This window comes from Pinus tabuliformis, chromosome 7, assembly GCF_031772625.1.
Source record: "Pinus tabuliformis cultivar Carrire ecotype Pingquan chromosome 7, CPIR1, whole genome shotgun sequence".
In the NCBI taxonomy this organism is placed as follows: Eukaryota; Viridiplantae; Streptophyta; class Pinopsida; order Pinales; family Pinaceae; genus Pinus; species Pinus tabuliformis.
The window spans coordinates 1,518,126,727-1,518,144,934 of NC_142293.1; the positions used below are offsets into that span (position 1 = coordinate 1,518,126,727).

The window sequence follows — 18,208 nt, forward strand, 5'->3', positions numbered from 1 at the left end:
AAATTAATAATTAACATATTGAAATTCAATTCCATATAATAAAACTTACCTGAGCCAAAAAAAAAATTCCAAAACTCAATCTCCTTCATTTAACTGTCGTAAAGACATGGCTAAATTGACCTCCTAAACAACATTGGGTTACATTGTTTAAGTGCTCAAACTGCTCGATCGAGCGCCTAAAAAGGGCTCAATTGAGCAATCATTTTTTCCACCCAAACATGCCATCTCTTGCCAAAAAGTGTAACCCTGCTCCATGCTTTCACCCTTATAGATTATGAATTTCTAACAATCTATATCCTAATTATTATTATTATGCAATTTTAAGGTCATAGCCAAGCCAGACACCAAATTGGTGTATGAAACCCCCTTGTTTGTGAGACAAGAGACCCACCTCCATGCAACGAATTGATTATTGTCTACAAAGGCATACCTACTCTAACCCCTTCTGGTTTTTGAACCTATAACCTCTTAGGAGGAAACACATGCTCTTAACCATTAAGCACTTGATCTAAGATGCCTCATGTTTAACTCTAATGTTATAGGAGCATTTTCTCAAGAACTCTATCCAATAATTGGACCTCACACACTCTATTGACCTCTAATTTTAGCTGTGGCATTTCAAAGTTTACTCTCCAAAACTCATTTAAGGCCATAAATCACACTTCATATTGGTTTACTATATTTGTGAAATTTCTAATCCTTTATAACTAATCATTTAGTTTAGGTTGATTTTTTGGATTTAATTATCATGATTTGAGTCTTGTCAGTGTTAACTATAATACCCATCTTGGAACAATAGTTATAAAAAGTCCTAAATTGATTATTCAATCCTCATGGTTTAATGATAATACTATATAGATATATATATATAGATATATACATACATATATATATATATATATATATATATATATATATATATATTATATATATATATATAATAATAATAATTTATTGTTATAAATTAAATATTAAACCTAACTTTTTGATTAATATTTTAGCACATTTTAACCTTTAATAAAGCCATGCTAAAACTTCATATATATATATATATATATATATATATATATATATAATTTATTGTTATAAATTAAATTTTAACTTAACTTTTTAATCAATATTTTAACGTCCATAAACATATGCTTTTAACCTTTAATAAAGCCGTTGTAAAACTTCCTTCACCCTTCGTGTATCATGCCAATAAAGTTTTCTCGACTCTGAAAAACGACGCATATCTTATCTATAATAGACTGATGTTGTTTGGTTAATATTTTTCAATAAAAATTTTGTCTACGTGTGGAAGCCATGGCATCTATATACTGCTCGAACAACAAAATGCCAAAAGTAACGACAAAGAGAAAAATGCCAAGTTATTTGTTTTGTTGACTTTTAGATGGCCACATTATCATCTCGCATGCATGCCCTATCCTTCAGGTTCCTACTCTCCTATTATGCCATTAGTCCACTGAGACCAAATTGGTACATAATGATGATGTATGCATTGCTTTTTCTTTCAATTTTTTTTTAAATAAGAAAATTTGTGGCATGAGCGCAACCACATGGTGATTATGATGGCATCAATAAAGGATTTGATTACGAAAAAGTCGATGGACCACACAACATTTGTGAAAACAATGTCGATAATCAACGTATTTGACCCACGATTTTCTGTAACAAATATGCCACATTTAACGATCAAACCATGATGTAATTAATGGAGATATGATATTGTAGTGAACATATCTAGTGGAGATTTTGTGCATGGCCACGTAAAACGTGGCCATGTGCCCCATAGTCAAAGATATTCCTCTAGCGATGGTGCAAGAAATCTTGTGAAGTACGTAGTGTTTTTAAACATGAGTACGTTGGTTTGATGGTGTTTTCGAAATGGTAAAGGCGAGAATCAACAGTTTCAGTGCAAATCAAGTTGTAATAGTGGATAGCGCCATAAGTGGAGATAACAATGAAATTTGTTTTCATACACGTATTTTGATGGGGAATGGCAATTTCACATTTCACGTTAACGAAGGAAGAAACTATTTTTTACAAATGGTTCCACGTGAAAAAAAATTTATTCCTAGTACGCAGCTTTAGCTCAGCTCAGAATTCGATGTTTGTAGAGTTTCAAATGACGTTGTGCGCTCATGCCACAAATTTTTTTCCACCCATATGTTATTATGTTATTGTTTCGGGCAATTCTGGGAATCGCCGGGTGGTGGGGCAATTCTCAGAATCACCCCACCACCCGGCGATTCCTAGAATCGCCCGAAACAATAACATATATAATATAAGTGGCGGGGCAATTCTTTACGTGGCCATATGCCCCATAGTCAAAGATATTCCTCTAGCGATGGTGCAAGAAATCTTGTGAAGTACGTAGTGTTTTTAAACATGAGTACGTTGCTTTGATGGTGTTTTCGAAATGGTAAAGGCGAGAGTCAACAGATTCAGTCCAAATCAAGTTGTAATAGTGGATAGCGCCATAAGTGGAGATAACAATGAAATTCGTTTTCATACATGTATTTTGGTGGGGATTGGCACTTTCACATTTCATGGTTAATGAAGGAAGAAACGAGTTTTTACAAATGGTTCCACGTAAAAAAAATTATTCCTAGCATGCAGCTTTAGCTCAGCTCAGAATTCGACGTTTGTAGAGTTTCAAATGATGTTGTGCGCTCATGCCACAAATTTTCTGCAACCCATATGTTATTGTTTCAGGCGATTCTGGGAATCGCCCCACCACCCGGCAATTCCCAGAATCGCCCGAAACAATAAAATATATAATATAAATGGCGGGGTGATCCTTTACATGGCCATATGCCCCATAGTCAAAGATATTCCTCTAGGGATGGTGCAAGAAATCTTGTGAAGTAAGTAGTGTTTTAAACATGAGTACGTTGCTTTGATGGTGTTTTCGAAATGGTAAAGGCGAGAGTCAACAGGTTCAGTCCAAATCAAGTTGTAATAGTGGATAGTGCCATAAGTGGAGATAAAAATGAATTTTTTTTTCATACACATATTTTGGTGGGGATTGGCACTTTCATATTTCACGGTTAACGAAGGAAGAAACCAGATTTTACAAATGGTTCCATGTAAAAAAAAATTATTCCTAGTATGCAGCTTTAGCTCAGCTCAAAATTCGACATTTGTAGAGTTTCAAATGATGTTGTGTGCTCATGCCACAAATTTTCCGCCACCCATATGTTATTTTTTCGGGTGATTCTGGGAATCTCCGGGTGGTGGGGCGATTCCCACCACCCGACGATTCCCAGAATCGCTTGAAACAATAACATATATAATATAAATGGCAGGGCGATTCTTTACGTGGCCATATGCCCCATATTCAAAAAGATTCCTCTAGCGATGGTGCAAGAAATCTTGTGAAGTACGTAGTGTTTTTAAACATGAGTACGTTTCTTTGATGGTGTTTTCGAAATGGTAAAGGCGAGAGTCAACAGGTTCAATCCAAATCAAGTTGTAATAGTGGATAGCACCATAAGTGGAGATAACAATGAAATTTGTTTTCATACACGTATTTTGGTGGGGATTGGCACTTTCACATTTCACAGTTAACGAAGGAAGAAACCAGTTTTTACAAATGCTTCCACCTAAAAAAAATTATTCCTAGCATGCATCTTTAGCTCAGCTCAGAATTTGACATTTGTAGAGTTTCAAATGATGTTGTGCGCTCATGCCACAAGTTTTCCGCCACCCATATGTTATTGTTTCGGGTGATTCTGGGAATCGCCGGGTGGTGGGGAAATTCTGAGAATTGCCCCACCACCCGGCAATTCCCAGAATCGTCCGAAACGATAACATATATAATATAAATGGCGGGGTGATTCTTTACGTGGCCATATGCCCCATAGTCAAAGATATTCCTCTAGCGATGGTGCAAGAAATCTTGTGAAGTACGTAGTGTTTTTAAACATGAGTACGTTGCTTTGATGGTGTTTTCGAAATGGTAAAGGTGAGAGTCAACAGGTTCAGTCCAAATCAAGTTGTAATAGTGGATAGCGCCATTAGTGGAGATAACAATGAAATTCGTTTTCATACACATATTTTTATGGGGATTGGCACTTTCACATTTCACGGTTAACGAAGGAAGAAACCAGTTTTTACAAATGGTTCCACGTAAAAAAAAATTATTCCTAGTATGCAGCTTTAGCTCAGCTCAGAATTCGACGTTTGTAGAGTTTCAAATGATGTCGTGCACTCATGCCACAAATTTTCCGCCACCCATATGTTATTGTTTCGGGCGATTCTGGGAATCGCTGGGTGGTGGGGCGATTATCAGAATCGCCCCGCCACCCCGCGCCGGGGTGGCGGGGCGATTCTGAGAATCACCACACCACCCGGCGATTCCCAGAATCACTCGAAATAATAACATATATAATATAATATAATATCGGAAGCCAAAGTATATAAAATTGATGATTGTGAATTATATTATTTTCAACTCATCGGCATCTAAAACCGCATTGTAATGTTTACTCGTGTCATCGAATTTATCAGACGACGAAGTATATAAAACCAAGTAGCGTAAATTAAAACTATTTTGTAATTATATTCATTGATATTTTCCCCATTCAGCATGCCAGGATAGTTATCACGTATACAGATTGTATAGTCCAACCTAATTTTACTTGTGACATGCAAAAGAAATGAGTATAAATTTATTAATATATTTGATCATTAAACTATTTACCGAATCTCGGTAGCCATCGACAACAAAGTGCCGGACTAGTTCATGGATATTTTTTACCTTGAAGTGGGAAAACATCCATTTGTCACTGGTAGCATTTAATATGCTGGGACTCTATATGAACCTACATAGAATATATAATAATTCTGTAAAAGGAGTATAATCAAACACAGAACCGTGAATATTTCAAATGCACCGATAAATTCAACTGAAAAAAAGTAGCCATCATTTCAAATGGATTTGCTCGACGATAAAATAAATTACAATTGAATATTCATATATACCCAAATTTTAAATGTAGAATAACACCATAAATGTAGAAAAACACCACTGTGCTTGTCCTTTGTAATCCTTTTTCACCATATAATTGGTGGCTTACTAGAAGTCACTATCTGACACAACTACAAGCGGACTTGAAGGAGATGCAGAGTTTACGGTATCCCTTGTTGGTGTTTTAGAAGCGGCCTTCACATCGTCGGAAGAAGTTTTTCGACGCGTTTTGTGAACTCTTCTTATGGATAAAGTTGTATCTCTCTCTCTCTCTTGGCACTCTTTCCTCTGGTTTTGCCCTTAGATGCATTTTGTAGCTTTGAGGGTGGCGATTCCGTGGAAACATCTGTGTTATCTGTTGCCTTTGAAGATGATGGATCTGACACTTTTCGATTAGCAGCTCTAATCTCTTGGCATTGTAATGTTTTTAAGAGTGCTTCAAGATCTTTCAAATCACCATCCTGATCAGCCAGCTTATTCATCAAAAGTTCTTCTGAGTAACGAGGATACTTGCTGTGAAGCTCCTTGATGGAATTTTCTTGATCTGCATTCAAAGACATTTCATTCACATGTGCTTGGAGCTTTTTGTCACCAGCTTCCTCAACCTCAAGACGCTTCTCCTATTCTATACTTTTAGGGGATTCTAATGTGCTCACAGGTACAACCTTAGGCTCCTCTAGGCCTTCTGCTTGCTGCAGATTTACATGCTTTTCAAATGCACCGATAAATTCGAACAACCGGAATATTTAAAAGCATCTTCTAGACATAATGGCAGAAATTAAAGAGTTGTGTCAACTTAATTACCTTGGCATTCTGAATGGGGAATATATCAATGAAGATAATTACAAAATAGTTTTAATTTGCACTACTTGGTTTTATATACTTCCTCGTCTGATAAATTCGATGACACGAGTAAACATTACAATGCGGTTTTAGATGCTGATGAGTTGGAAATAATATAATTCGCGATCATCAATTTTATATACTTTGTCTTATGATATTATATTATATTATATATGTTAGTGTTTCGGGCGATTCTGGGAATCGCCGGGTGGTGGGGCGATTCTCAGAATCGCCCCACCACCCCATGCCAGGGTGGCGGGGCGATTCTGAGAATCGCCCCACCACCCGGCGATTCCTAGAATCGCCCGAAACAATAACATATATAATATAACCCGTAGTCTGTGCATGAAGAAAAGGTATAACTTTCTTTTGAGCTATTGTGATACATCCAAATGCCACCTCGCGCTACAAATCTCTCCACTGTCTGTTACACAATCCAAAACCATGGGAAGGACGCAAAGATTCATGAACCCTAAGCCATAAATTAATTTTTTTTTCCAGCAAGAAAAAATCGAACTTTGCTTAAGTAATATCATAATGTCAAGTACATAAATTAATTTATTTTTTTCAGCGAGAAAAAATCGAACTTTTGCGGGTGAAAATGTGTTGTAATATATCAATTAGGTTGATGTTTTGGGGTTATATTATATATGTTATTGTTTCGGGCGATTCTGGGAATCGGCGGGTGGAGGGGCGATTCCCAGAATCGCCCGAAACAATAACATATATAATATAACCCCAAAACATCAACCTAACTGATATATTACGACACATTTTCACCATAAACCGCAAAAGAAGGAAATCATACTATCTGCCAAGGTCGAGGTGCATTCATACTATCTGCCAGCTTGTAGTAATTTCATGTCGATTCGAATTCCATTACTTACTTCTCCATAATTGCAAGTGCTCGATTGATGAATGCGGTATTTAGAGTACGGAATGAAAACGCCAAGAACTTGAAGAGAGGCATAATGGACACAGATGAGATAATTTTAAGGTTTAAATATTAACTTATTAATAAATTAATTTTGGCTTTATGGGGTTATATTATATATGTTATTATTTTGGGCGATTCTGGGAATTGTCGGGTGGTGGCGCGATTCTCAGAATCACCCCACCACCCGGCGATTCCCAAAATTGCCCGAAACAATAACATATATAATATAACCCCAAAACATCTACCTAACTAATATATTACGACACATTTTCACCGTACACTGTAAAAGAAGGAAATCATACTATCTGCCAGGGTCGAGGTGCATTCATACTATCTGCCAGTTTCTAGTAATTTCATGTCGATTCTAATTCCATTATTTACTTCTCCATAATTGTAAGTGCTTGATTGATGAATGCGGTATTTAGAGTACGAAATGAAAACGCCAAGAACTTGAAGAGAGACATAACGGGCACGGATGAGATAACTTTAAGGTTTAAATATTAACTTATTAATAAATTAATTTTGGCTTTATGAATGTCTTTACTTTGATTTCATATGACTATTATGATTTAAATATTATTTTATTAACAAAAGAAATCACATTTAAAAAAAAAAATTGAATGTGATATTATTTAACTATCAAACGTTTTTATTTTTTTGGCTTTATTTAATGTCTTTCCTTTTCTTTAATTATGTTTTATAAATAAAAATTTTAAATAAAGTTTACGTTAAAACCTCAATTACCATTTATATAATAATTTTCAAGAATTTATCACACATTCCAAAACATAATTCACTTTCCTATCTTTGTCATGGCAGCGAGGTGGCATTATTCTTGGTTTGGTTTCCTAAGCAATTTCGGGGATAAATTCTCTTTCTCAGTTCTGCATGCGAGTTTATTTGTTGGAGCTACTACTCAGTCTTCTTGTCACCTGATGGAGGGTTTTAACTTTCCTCATTGTTGTAGTGGTTTACGATATTAGCTAGATAGTCGAGGGCAAGGAAGCCTTGGTCCTGTATTTATCTTTGGGATTTTGGCCCTGTTCTTGTAGGCCGGGGTCTTTCGTTGTTGTAATACCGACATCACTGTGGCTTCAGTTTATTCATATTAAGTCTGTATATATTTTGACCAACCTTGTGATACAATTCTTGGGTCCGCTATGCTGAGTTTATGGTTCGGCTATTCTTCGGAGTCTGTACTAGATTTTGAAAAAAAGGAGGGCCATGATATGCATGCATATTCATCGTTTCCATTTAGCACCTTTGTTGATTATGCCATGAGGGTTTCTGCTCTATGCAAACGATTGACGGAATATTAAATTAATTTTTAATAATTAAATACTTTATAAACCTACTAATGATAATATGGCAATTGCAGTAACATTATAATGCTACGGGGTCAGCAGACTTACACCTAAAAAACTATATGTTTATTTAGATTTGTACATAGCTCTTGTTACCAAAACCTTCTTTTGGCATAGGTATAATTGAATTCCAGTACATTCATTTTGTATTAATATTTACGTCCACAAATGAATTCTCGTGCATTTATTTGTTTAGAAATCCATGTCTGTGTAGGATATTCATAAAATAGTTTATATAACTGATGTATGCATCGTATCTTGAAATACAATTAATGATTTCCATATGGTGTTAAATGAGAAGTTATGAGGCATTTTTATGTTGTTGGATTATATGTTTTAATTATAATAGTTTTTATTGTTTAAAATATCTAAAATCAATATTAAATTAGAGATATAATGTATGTTCTATTCAATATACAAATAATGAATTTTGAATTCATTTACTGATGTAATTTGTTCATAATGTCATGGTTTTTTAATTTTATAGTTGAAAAAATTTCAATTTCTTTTGTATCTAGCATGTTATGGTTGAAAACATGTTGAATTTATATTTAGGAAAGAAAAATGATATTCTACCAAAAACATTAATGTGTTTTTTTCCTCACAAACAACTTTGTTTGGCACATAAAAATTTGGTTTTACTAGCATTTTTTAAAAAGTTTGAAAATTGACCCTAAAAAAAAATTCATCATTCTAGTATCATTACTTTTTCGTTTTGAAGCTATATTTTGCACGAAAATTTCGTAGTCACTATGATTTTTAAAACATGTTCAAAATTGACCCCTAAAAAATAAAATCATCGTTCCAGTATACACACTTTTCATTTTTAGCACTGTTTTTGATGTTTTTTCGGGGTTTTTTAGCCAGAGTTCCCGTTTTGAGTTTATAGTTCTCGTTTCAAAGTTTACATTGTTTTTCCCATTTGTACTTTTAAAATACGTGAAAACATGGAAGATAATGCAAATATGGATTTGGGTAGATTTGAAATCTTATATATATTTTCATTCTGGAACCCTTTAGGGTCTGGTTTACATCGCATTGACGCTCCCCTTTGTATTTCACTTAATAAATGAAATACACGAAAATATGTTAAAAATGCCATCGAACGGATTTCAAAATATATTAAATCTGGCTTATCGCCCCAGCCACCACATCATGTATACAACCTATAACATATCGACCCCACTCCATGGTAATGTGCTCATGTGCTATTGCAATAAGACTTGTCGCAATTGCATACCGCATAAGCCTGCGGCCTTCCCATATAATATGGTTTATGCCAATGCCGATTGCAATTGCCGATACACCTGTCACCACCAATGTGATATGCTGATCAGATCTGGATTGTTGATTGGCCAGATCCAACGGCCCCTGTTCACTACCTCTTTGACCTCTGATAGGTTCACTTTTTGCCATTTTCTCATGTTTTTAGCCTCTTTCCCAAAGAACAAAAGGGGAAATTCTGTTTATGATAACTCCTTCATCCGAAGTCCATTTTTGCCCATTCAAGTTGTGTTGGATTCAGAATGAGGAGATCTCTACAATGAGACTATTTTTTAGAGTAGCCTGTGACTTTCATTTTCCTTTGATTTACAAAGGAGGTGTGCCATTTGGCACCTTTAACCTCTTATATGAAGTCTTTTAGACTTAGAGATTTATGCAGGATCCATTTTTTGATCACGCCTTACCACTAAAAGAAATTTTGGTCTCCAACAGACTGATATACTGATATAAATAGTAAATGAGAGTGACTAACCCTCTTCTTTTAGCCTCCCTACACTTGCCTTTGCATAGTGCCTATGTACCAATAGTTTCTGACCACTTCGGTTCTTTAATGGGCTGGTCTTCTTGGGAAGAACTATCTTCCTCCTTGCCTTCCTGCAGAATTTATGCTGAACTAGTCATAGAAGGTGGTTTGAACTTCTTTTCCTTGGTCATTGATCGAAGGTGGCTCAAACAAATGTAAAGTACATCTTCTCCACAAACTTTCATTTGTACCTGTTTGAAAGCTTCCAAAAGCAGCTGTTAACAACAACAGGCATACAGACAACAAATTGGATGGCCTAAACTCCTGCTTCAACAAAAGAAACAGATTTCACATCTTTTGAACACCTCCATGTCTTACATCTATATACAAATGATGGACTAGACAACAAGCCCACAAAACATTCCTTTAAACAAATAACCCTTCAATTCAACCATGCATAAAAAGACCATTTGGACTCTTTTTCAATAGATGGAACACTTCATTATTATCTCCATTTGGAGACCAAGTAAACTTATCACAAGTCAACATGGCATCACATGCATGTCAAAGCAATCAACCCTACAAATTAATTACACATACATGTTCAAAAAAAATGAAATCATCAACATCCCTGTGTTCATGCATCTCATGCTCATGCATGCATTTCCTCCTTCAACTTTCACTTAAGCACATAGTACTTTCGAAGCTGAAATGAAATATAATGTAGATGCATCAATAGACATGCAATCTCAATCGGATAAGATCTCTAACCCTTCCTTACCAATAAGTTTCAAAGGTACTATCTCTGTCTGCACATCAGCATCAACATGTGAATCATTTTGGGACACATCACTCATGGAATCTTCCTTTCCATTTCTGCCATCTTCTTTTTCCACTTTCTTCAGCTTTGGTGGAAGCATTGTTGGATTCGGTGTCCAACATTTTGTAGCAAGATGTCCTCGCTTAGTGCACTGCATATGCATCCTCTTGATAGCATGGTTTTCCTTGTCCAATGGACCTTTGGCTGCTTGCTTCTTTTCTTCAAAAGTTTCATGTATGTGGCCATTCTCTTCCAACATCTAGAAACATTATGGTTATCCAAACCACAAAAGGAACATGCAACTCTTTCCCTATACTTATGTGGAAATTTATCATTCTTTGTAAAATCAAAAGGAAAATGTTTAGAACCAGATTTATACCTGCCTCTTTCACCTTTATTTCCTTCATGAGGAGGTGAAGCAAACGAAGAAGTGGCTCCCTTTGGAACACCATCAATCTCTTCAAGGTTGTTAGAGTCTCCCCAACTCTCTAGTTCAACTGTGTGCTTTTGAACACCTGCATCCTGCAATTGATGTTTCAAGGTATTGTATTCCTCTTGAATACAACCTTCACACTTTTGAGGTAGAGGACATGAACTAAAACTCCTTCTTGGGAGTGTTTCAATGGCTTTCATGGCAGCTTTGGAATTCTCTCCATAAGACTGACCATAGCCAAGACCCAAATACTTAGGCCTTTCCTCAACCATTATTGGTTCAACAATACCTTGTGCATGCTTTACCAAGCCCTTTCCTTCATAGCCCATCTTGGACATTAGCTTGGAACCTATGCCATTAGTATGTTTTTCAAAAGAACCAATATAAGCATTCTCAGAGGAATTTGAAGACAAAATGTAATGGCTTACCTCTTCTTCAGGCTGGTACTTGACTAAGGCTTCTTGGGCAACAAAGAGCTGGGTTTCCAACTCATTCATCCTCTTCAGGTTCATATTTGCAATATGAAGTTGCCTTTCCATTTCCTACAATTTTTCAGCAAGCAATTGCTTATCTTCCTTCATTGAATTTAGTTGTTCTCTAAGTATGCTGCTCTTCCTTCCATCCTCATACATTTCTCTCACCATATCCATCATGGTGGACAACTCTTGCTTCATGTCTTCATCAAAGAATCTTGTGAAGGGAGAAGAATTTGAGGACCCACTTATAGAAGTTGTCATTATGCCAATGAACAAAAAAAACTTCAACAAGATAAACAAAGAGATTATTTAAGCAACCTCTTGCAACAAACCTCTTGTGCTTTGGGTTTCCTTGAGGTCCTTTGGGATAAGAAGAGTGCCTTCAGCCCTTCTCCTTCTTGTCCTTCCTAGACTGAGCTATCAATAGCTTTCACTTCACCTCTACAAACTCAGCAAATAGTCAATCTACAAACAGGCATATAATCAATTAGACAATCAATCCTTGACTACCCAAACACCTTTCAGACAAGCAATCTATGCTCTGTTAATCAAGAATTCTAATATAACCTTCCTTGAAGGTGGGGTTAATCAATATTAAGCCCTGATACCACCTGATCTGAAAATGGGGCTCTTAGGTTTCTTGTCTAATCTACAAGAACCTCTCCCACTCCCAAAGCTTGAATATTTTCCCATGTCTTAATGATTAACCAATGCGGAATTAAGAAATTCTTGAAAATATAGGTATATGCCTACATTTATTGTTGGTTGTTTATGTGCTTTAAATTCTGCTGCATATGCTAATAGATAAATGTGCTTAAACATATATATAAATGCATATAACAGTGAATAACGCAGCAGTAAGAATAAACACATAAGACAATAGTTTCATTAGGAGTTCACCCACAACTCTTGGGCTACATCTCCGTGAGCTCTAGTTAACTCAACTAGGCTCTCTGGGATTATGATGTAAGTATTTTTTACAAGCTCTTGGCTCAACTTCTGTTGTTTTTACACAAAAACAGTGGGTTCAGACACCATTTTATCCCCTGGCTCTTGAAGCTATGGCTCTTGGTTATGGCTCTTGGCTCTTGGTTCTAGCTCTTGGCTCTAACTCTGGCTCTTTAGCTCTCGCTCTAGCTCTCTAGCTCTTCACTTTGGCTTCTTTCTACCTTCTGCAACCTTCAACTCTCTGACTTTGCACTTGAACTTCAAGTGACCCCAAGGCTCTCTCAGCTACTCTATTCAGTAGCTCTTTGGCTCTCTCTCTCTCTCTTTTCTCTCTCGACTCTCTGCCACTACTGCTTTCAGCATTCAACAAGAAACAACAACTTAGCCACTGTCAGAAACTCAACAGCCCTCAACAACTCAGCCAACCCCTCTGTCTTTGACATCCATGGTTTTGAAGCCAAAATGACGTTGTGTGTTCATTGTCCTTGTCGGGCTCTTCATCTTCCTATTTTGGTCTACTCGAATCCCTTCTTTGAGCATTAGAAACCATTGCTAAATGCCCTTAGGGATGAATGCCACCTATTCCATAACAGAATGAACCACCGATGCTTAAAATTCCATAGAAACAGTCATTCTGTGTTGACACAAGAAAACGTTGTAATACACGGAAAGATATGCAAGAAACACTGTTCCCAGACTTCAAATTTTCATAAATGTGCTTTATTTTCCTATCGCATCTGCCTATGACTCGCTATCGCATGTCGCAATACCTGTGAATCGCTATCGCCTTTGTGTTTCTAAAATACGTTAAAACATGGAAAATAACACAAATATGGCTTTTGGTGGATTTGAAATGTTATATATTTTCATTCCAGAACCCTTTCAGGTCCGGTTTACATTGCATCGATGCTCCCCTTTGTATTTCGCTTAATAAATGAAATACATGAAAATACATTAAAAATGCCATCGAATGGATTTCAAAATATATTAAATCTGGCTTATCGCCCCATTGGGTCTAGCCACCACATCGCATATACAACCTATAACATATTGGCCCCGCTCCATGGTAATGTGCCGACGTGATATTGCGATGTGACTTGTCACAATCGCATATCGCATAAGCCTGCGGCCTTCCCATATAATATGGTTTATGCCAATGCCGATTATGATTGTCGATCTGCCTGTTACTACCAATGTGATATGCCGATCAGATCTAGATTGTTGATTGGCCAAATCCGATGGCCCCTGTTCACTACCTCTTTGACCTCCGATAGGCTCGTTTTTTTTTTCTCACGTTTTTAGCCTCTTTTCCAATGAACAAAATGGGAACTTCTGTTTATGATAACTCTTTCATCCAAAGTCCATTTTTTCCCATTCAAGTTGCATTGGATTCAGAATGAGGAGATCGCTGCAATGAGACTATTTTTGAGAGTAACCTGCGACTTTCATTTTCCTCTGATTTACAAAGGAGGTGTGCTATTTGGCACCTTTAACCTCTTATATGAAGTCTTTTAGACTTAGAGATTTATATAGGATCCATTTTTGGATCACACCTTTCCACTAAAAGAACTTTTGGTCTCCAAAAGACTGATATACTGATCTGAACAGTAAATGAGAGTGACTCACCCTCTTCTTTCAACGTCCCTACACTTGCCTTTGAATAGTGCCTCTGCACCAATAGTTTCTGACCACTTCCCTTCTTGGATGGGCTAGTCTTCTTGGGAAGAACTATCTTCCTCCTTGCCTTCCTACAGAATTTTTGTTGAACTGGTCATAGAAGGTGGTTTGAACTTCTTTTCCTTGGTCACTGATCCAAGGTGGCTCAAACAAATGTGAAGTACGTCTTCTCCACAAACTTTCATTTGTACCTTTTTGAAAGCTGCCAACAACAACTGTTAACAACAACAGGCATACAGACAACAACTTGGATGGCCCAAACTCCTGCTTCAACAAAAGAAACAGATTTCACATCTTGTGAACACCTCCATGTCTTACATCTATATACAAATGATGGACTATATAACAAGCCCACAAAACATGCCTTTAAACAAATAACCCTTCAAGTAAAGCATGTAGAAAAATACCATTTGGACTCTTTTTCAACTGATGAAATACTTCATCATTATCTCCATTTGGAGATGAAGTTAACTTCTCTCGAGTCAACATGGAATCACATGCATGTCAAAGCAATCAACCTTGCAAGTTAATTAGACATTCATGTCCAAAAACAAGGAAATCATCAACATCCCTAAGTTCATGCATCTCATGCTCATGCATGCATTTCCTCCTTCAACTTTCACTTAAGCACATCGTACTTTCAAAGCTGAATTGAAATATAATGTAGATGCATCAATAGACATGCAATCTCAATCGGATAAGAACTCTAACCCTTCCTTACCAATCCCTTTCAAAGGTACTACCTTTGTCTGCACATCAGCATCAACATGTGAATCATTTTGAGACACATCACTCATGGAATCTTCCTTTCCATTTCTGCCATCTTCTTTTTCCACTTTCTTCAGCTTTGGTGGAAGCATTGTTGGATTTAGTGTCCAACATGTTGCAGCAAGATGTCATTGCTTATGGCAGTAAGTGCGTTGCATGTGCATCCTCTTGATAACATGGTTTTCCTTGTCCAATGGACCTTTGGCTACTTGCTTCTTTTCCTTCAAAAGTTTCCTGTATGTGGCCATTCTCTTCCAACATCTAGAAACATTATGGCTATCCAAACCACAGAAGGAACATGCAACTCTTTCCCTATACTTATGTGGAAATTTATCATGCTTTGTAAAATCAAAAGGAAAATGTTTAGAACCAGATTTATACCTACCTCTTTCACCTTTATTGCCTTCATGAGGAGGTGAAGCAAATGAAGAAGTTGCTCCCTTTGGAACACCATCAATCTCTTTAAGGTTGTTAGAGTCTCCCCAACTCTCTAGTTCAAGTGTGTGCTTCTGAACACTTGCATCCTACAATTGATGTTTCAAGGTAGTGTATTCCTCTTAAATACAACCTTCACACTTTTGTGGTAGAGGACATGAACTGAAACTCCTTCTTGGGAGTGTTTCAATGGCTTTCAGGCACTTAGGCCTTTCCTCAACCATTATTGGTTTAACAATAACTTGTGCATTCTTTCCCAAGCCATTTCCTTAATAGCCCATCTTGGACATTAGCTTGTAACCTATGCCATTAGTATGTTTTTCAAAAGAACTGATATAAGCATTCTCAGAGGAACTTGAAGACAAACTGTAATGGTTTACCTCTTCTTCAAGCTGGTACTTGACTAAGGCTTCTTGGGCAACAAACGGCTATGTTTCCAACTCATTCATCCTTTTCAAGTTCATATTTTCAATATGAAGTTGCCTCTCCATTTCCTGCAATTTTTCAGCAAGCAACTGGTTCTCTTTCTTCATGGAATTCAGTTGTTCTCTAAGTATGTTTCTCTTCCTTCCATCCTCATACATTTCTCTCACCATATCCATCATGGTGGACAACTCTTGCTTCATGTCTTCATCAAAGAATCTTGTGAAGAGAGAAGAATTTGAGAACCCACTTGTGGAATTTGTCATTATTCTAATGAACAAAGAAAACTTCAACAAGATAAATAAAGAGATTACTTAAGCAACCACTTGCAACAAACCTCTTGTGCTTTGGGTTTCCTTGAGGTCCTTTGGGATAAGAAGAGTGCCTTTAGCTCTTATCCTTCTTGTCCTTCCTGGACTGAGCTATCAATAGCTTTCCCTTCACCTCTACAAAGTTAAAAAATAGTCAGTCTGCAAACAAGCATATAATCAATTAGAGAATCAATCCTTGACTACCCAAACACCTTTCAGACAAGCAATCGTTGCTCCGTCAATCAAGCACTCTGATATAACCTTCCTTGAAGGTGGGATTAATCAATCTTAAGCCCTGATACCACCTGATCTAAAATGAGGCTCTTAGGTTTCTTGTCTAATCTACAAGAACCTCTCCCACTCGCAAAGCTTGAATATTTTCCCATGTCTTAATGATCAACCAATGTGAAATTAAGAAATGCTTGAAAGTATAAGTATATGCCTACATTTATTGTTGGTTGTTTATGTGCTTTAAATTCTTTTCTGTATGCTAATACGTAAATGTGCTTAAACATATATATAATTGCATATAATAGTGAATAATGCAGTAGTAATAATAAACATATAAGACAACAATTTAATTAGGAGTTCACCCACAACTGTTAGGCTACATCTTCGAGAGTTATAGTCAACTCAGCTAGGCTCTCTGGGATTATGGTGTAAGTCTTTTTTACAAGATCTTGGCTCAACTCCTTCTATTTTCACACAAAAGCAGTGGGCTCAGACACCATTTTATCCACTGGCTCTTGAAGCTCTGGCTCTTGGCTCTCTCTCTTGGCTCTAGCTCTTGTCTCTTGGTTCTATCTCTTGGCTCTGACTCTGGCTCTTTGTCTCTTTTCTATGCCTCTTGGCTCTGACTCTAGCTCTTTGGCTCTCGCTCTGGCTCTCTGGCTCTTCACACTGGCTTCTTTCTGCCTTCTGCAACCTTCAGCTCTCTGGCTTTTCACTTGAACTTCAAGTGACCCCAGGGCTCCCTCAACTGCTCTGCATAGTATCTCTTCAGCTCTCTCTCTCTCTCTTTCTGCTCTCTCGGCTACTACTACTTTTAGCAATCAGCAACAAGCAACAATTTAGCCACCATCAACAACTCAATATCCCTCAACAACTCAATCAGCCCCTCTATCTTTGACACCCATGGCTTTGAAGCCAAAATGGCACTATCTGTTCATTGTCCCTCTCAGGTTCTTCATCTTACTCTTTTGGTCCACTCGAATCCTACTTTGAGCATTAGCAATCATTACTAAATGCCCTCGGGGATGAATGCCACCTATCCCATAACGGAATGAACCACCAGCACTTAAATTTCCCCAGAAATAGTCGTTCTATGTTAACATAGGAAAACACTACAATACATGGAAAAATTTGTAGGAAACACTATTCCCAAACTTCAAATTTTCATAAATGTGCTTTATTTTCCTATCAGGTCCACCTGTGAATCACTATCGCATGTCATAATGTCTGTTCCATAGGTTTCCCCTTTGTATCTTTAAAATACGTTAAAACATGGAAAATAACGCAAATATGGCTTTGGGTGGATTTGAAATGTTATATATTTTTATTCCAGAACCCTTTGAGGTCTAGTTTACATTGCATCGATGCTCCCCTTTGTATTTCGCTTAATAAACAAAATACACGAATATACGTTAAAAATGCCATCGAATGGATTTCAAAATATATTAAATCTGGTTTATCTCCCCATCGGATCTGGACATCGCATCGCACATATAACCTATAGCATATCAGTCTCGCTCCATGGTAATGTGCCGATGCGATATTGCGATGCGACTTGTCGCAATCGCATATCACATAAGCCCACAACCTTCCCATATAATATGGTTTATGCCAACGCCGATTACAATTGCCGATATACCTATCACTACAGATGCGATATGCCAATTGTATCTGGACCATTGATCAGCCAGATCTGACGACCCCTGTTCACTGCCTCTTTGACCTTCGATAGGCTCGCTTTCTACTGTTTTCTCATGTTTTTAGCCTCTTTCCCAGATAACAAAAGGGGAACTTCTATTTATGATAACTCCTTCATATGA

General features: G+C 37.0%; 1 protein-coding gene across 1 annotated transcript in view; it reads right to left on the reverse strand.

Moving 5' to 3' along the window:
- The window catches only part of LOC149253618 (sufE-like protein 1, chloroplastic/mitochondrial), an 80,365-nt gene extending 74,830 nt beyond the window's left edge, over positions 1-5,535 (reverse strand). The window contains exon 1 of the mRNA XM_089454547.1: positions 5,338-5,535. Within this exon, the coding sequence (XP_089310673.1) occupies positions 5,338-5,535 (198 nt within the window). The remainder of the gene's footprint in view (positions 1-5,337) is intronic.
- Positions 5,536-18,208: the final 12,673 nt, after the last annotated feature.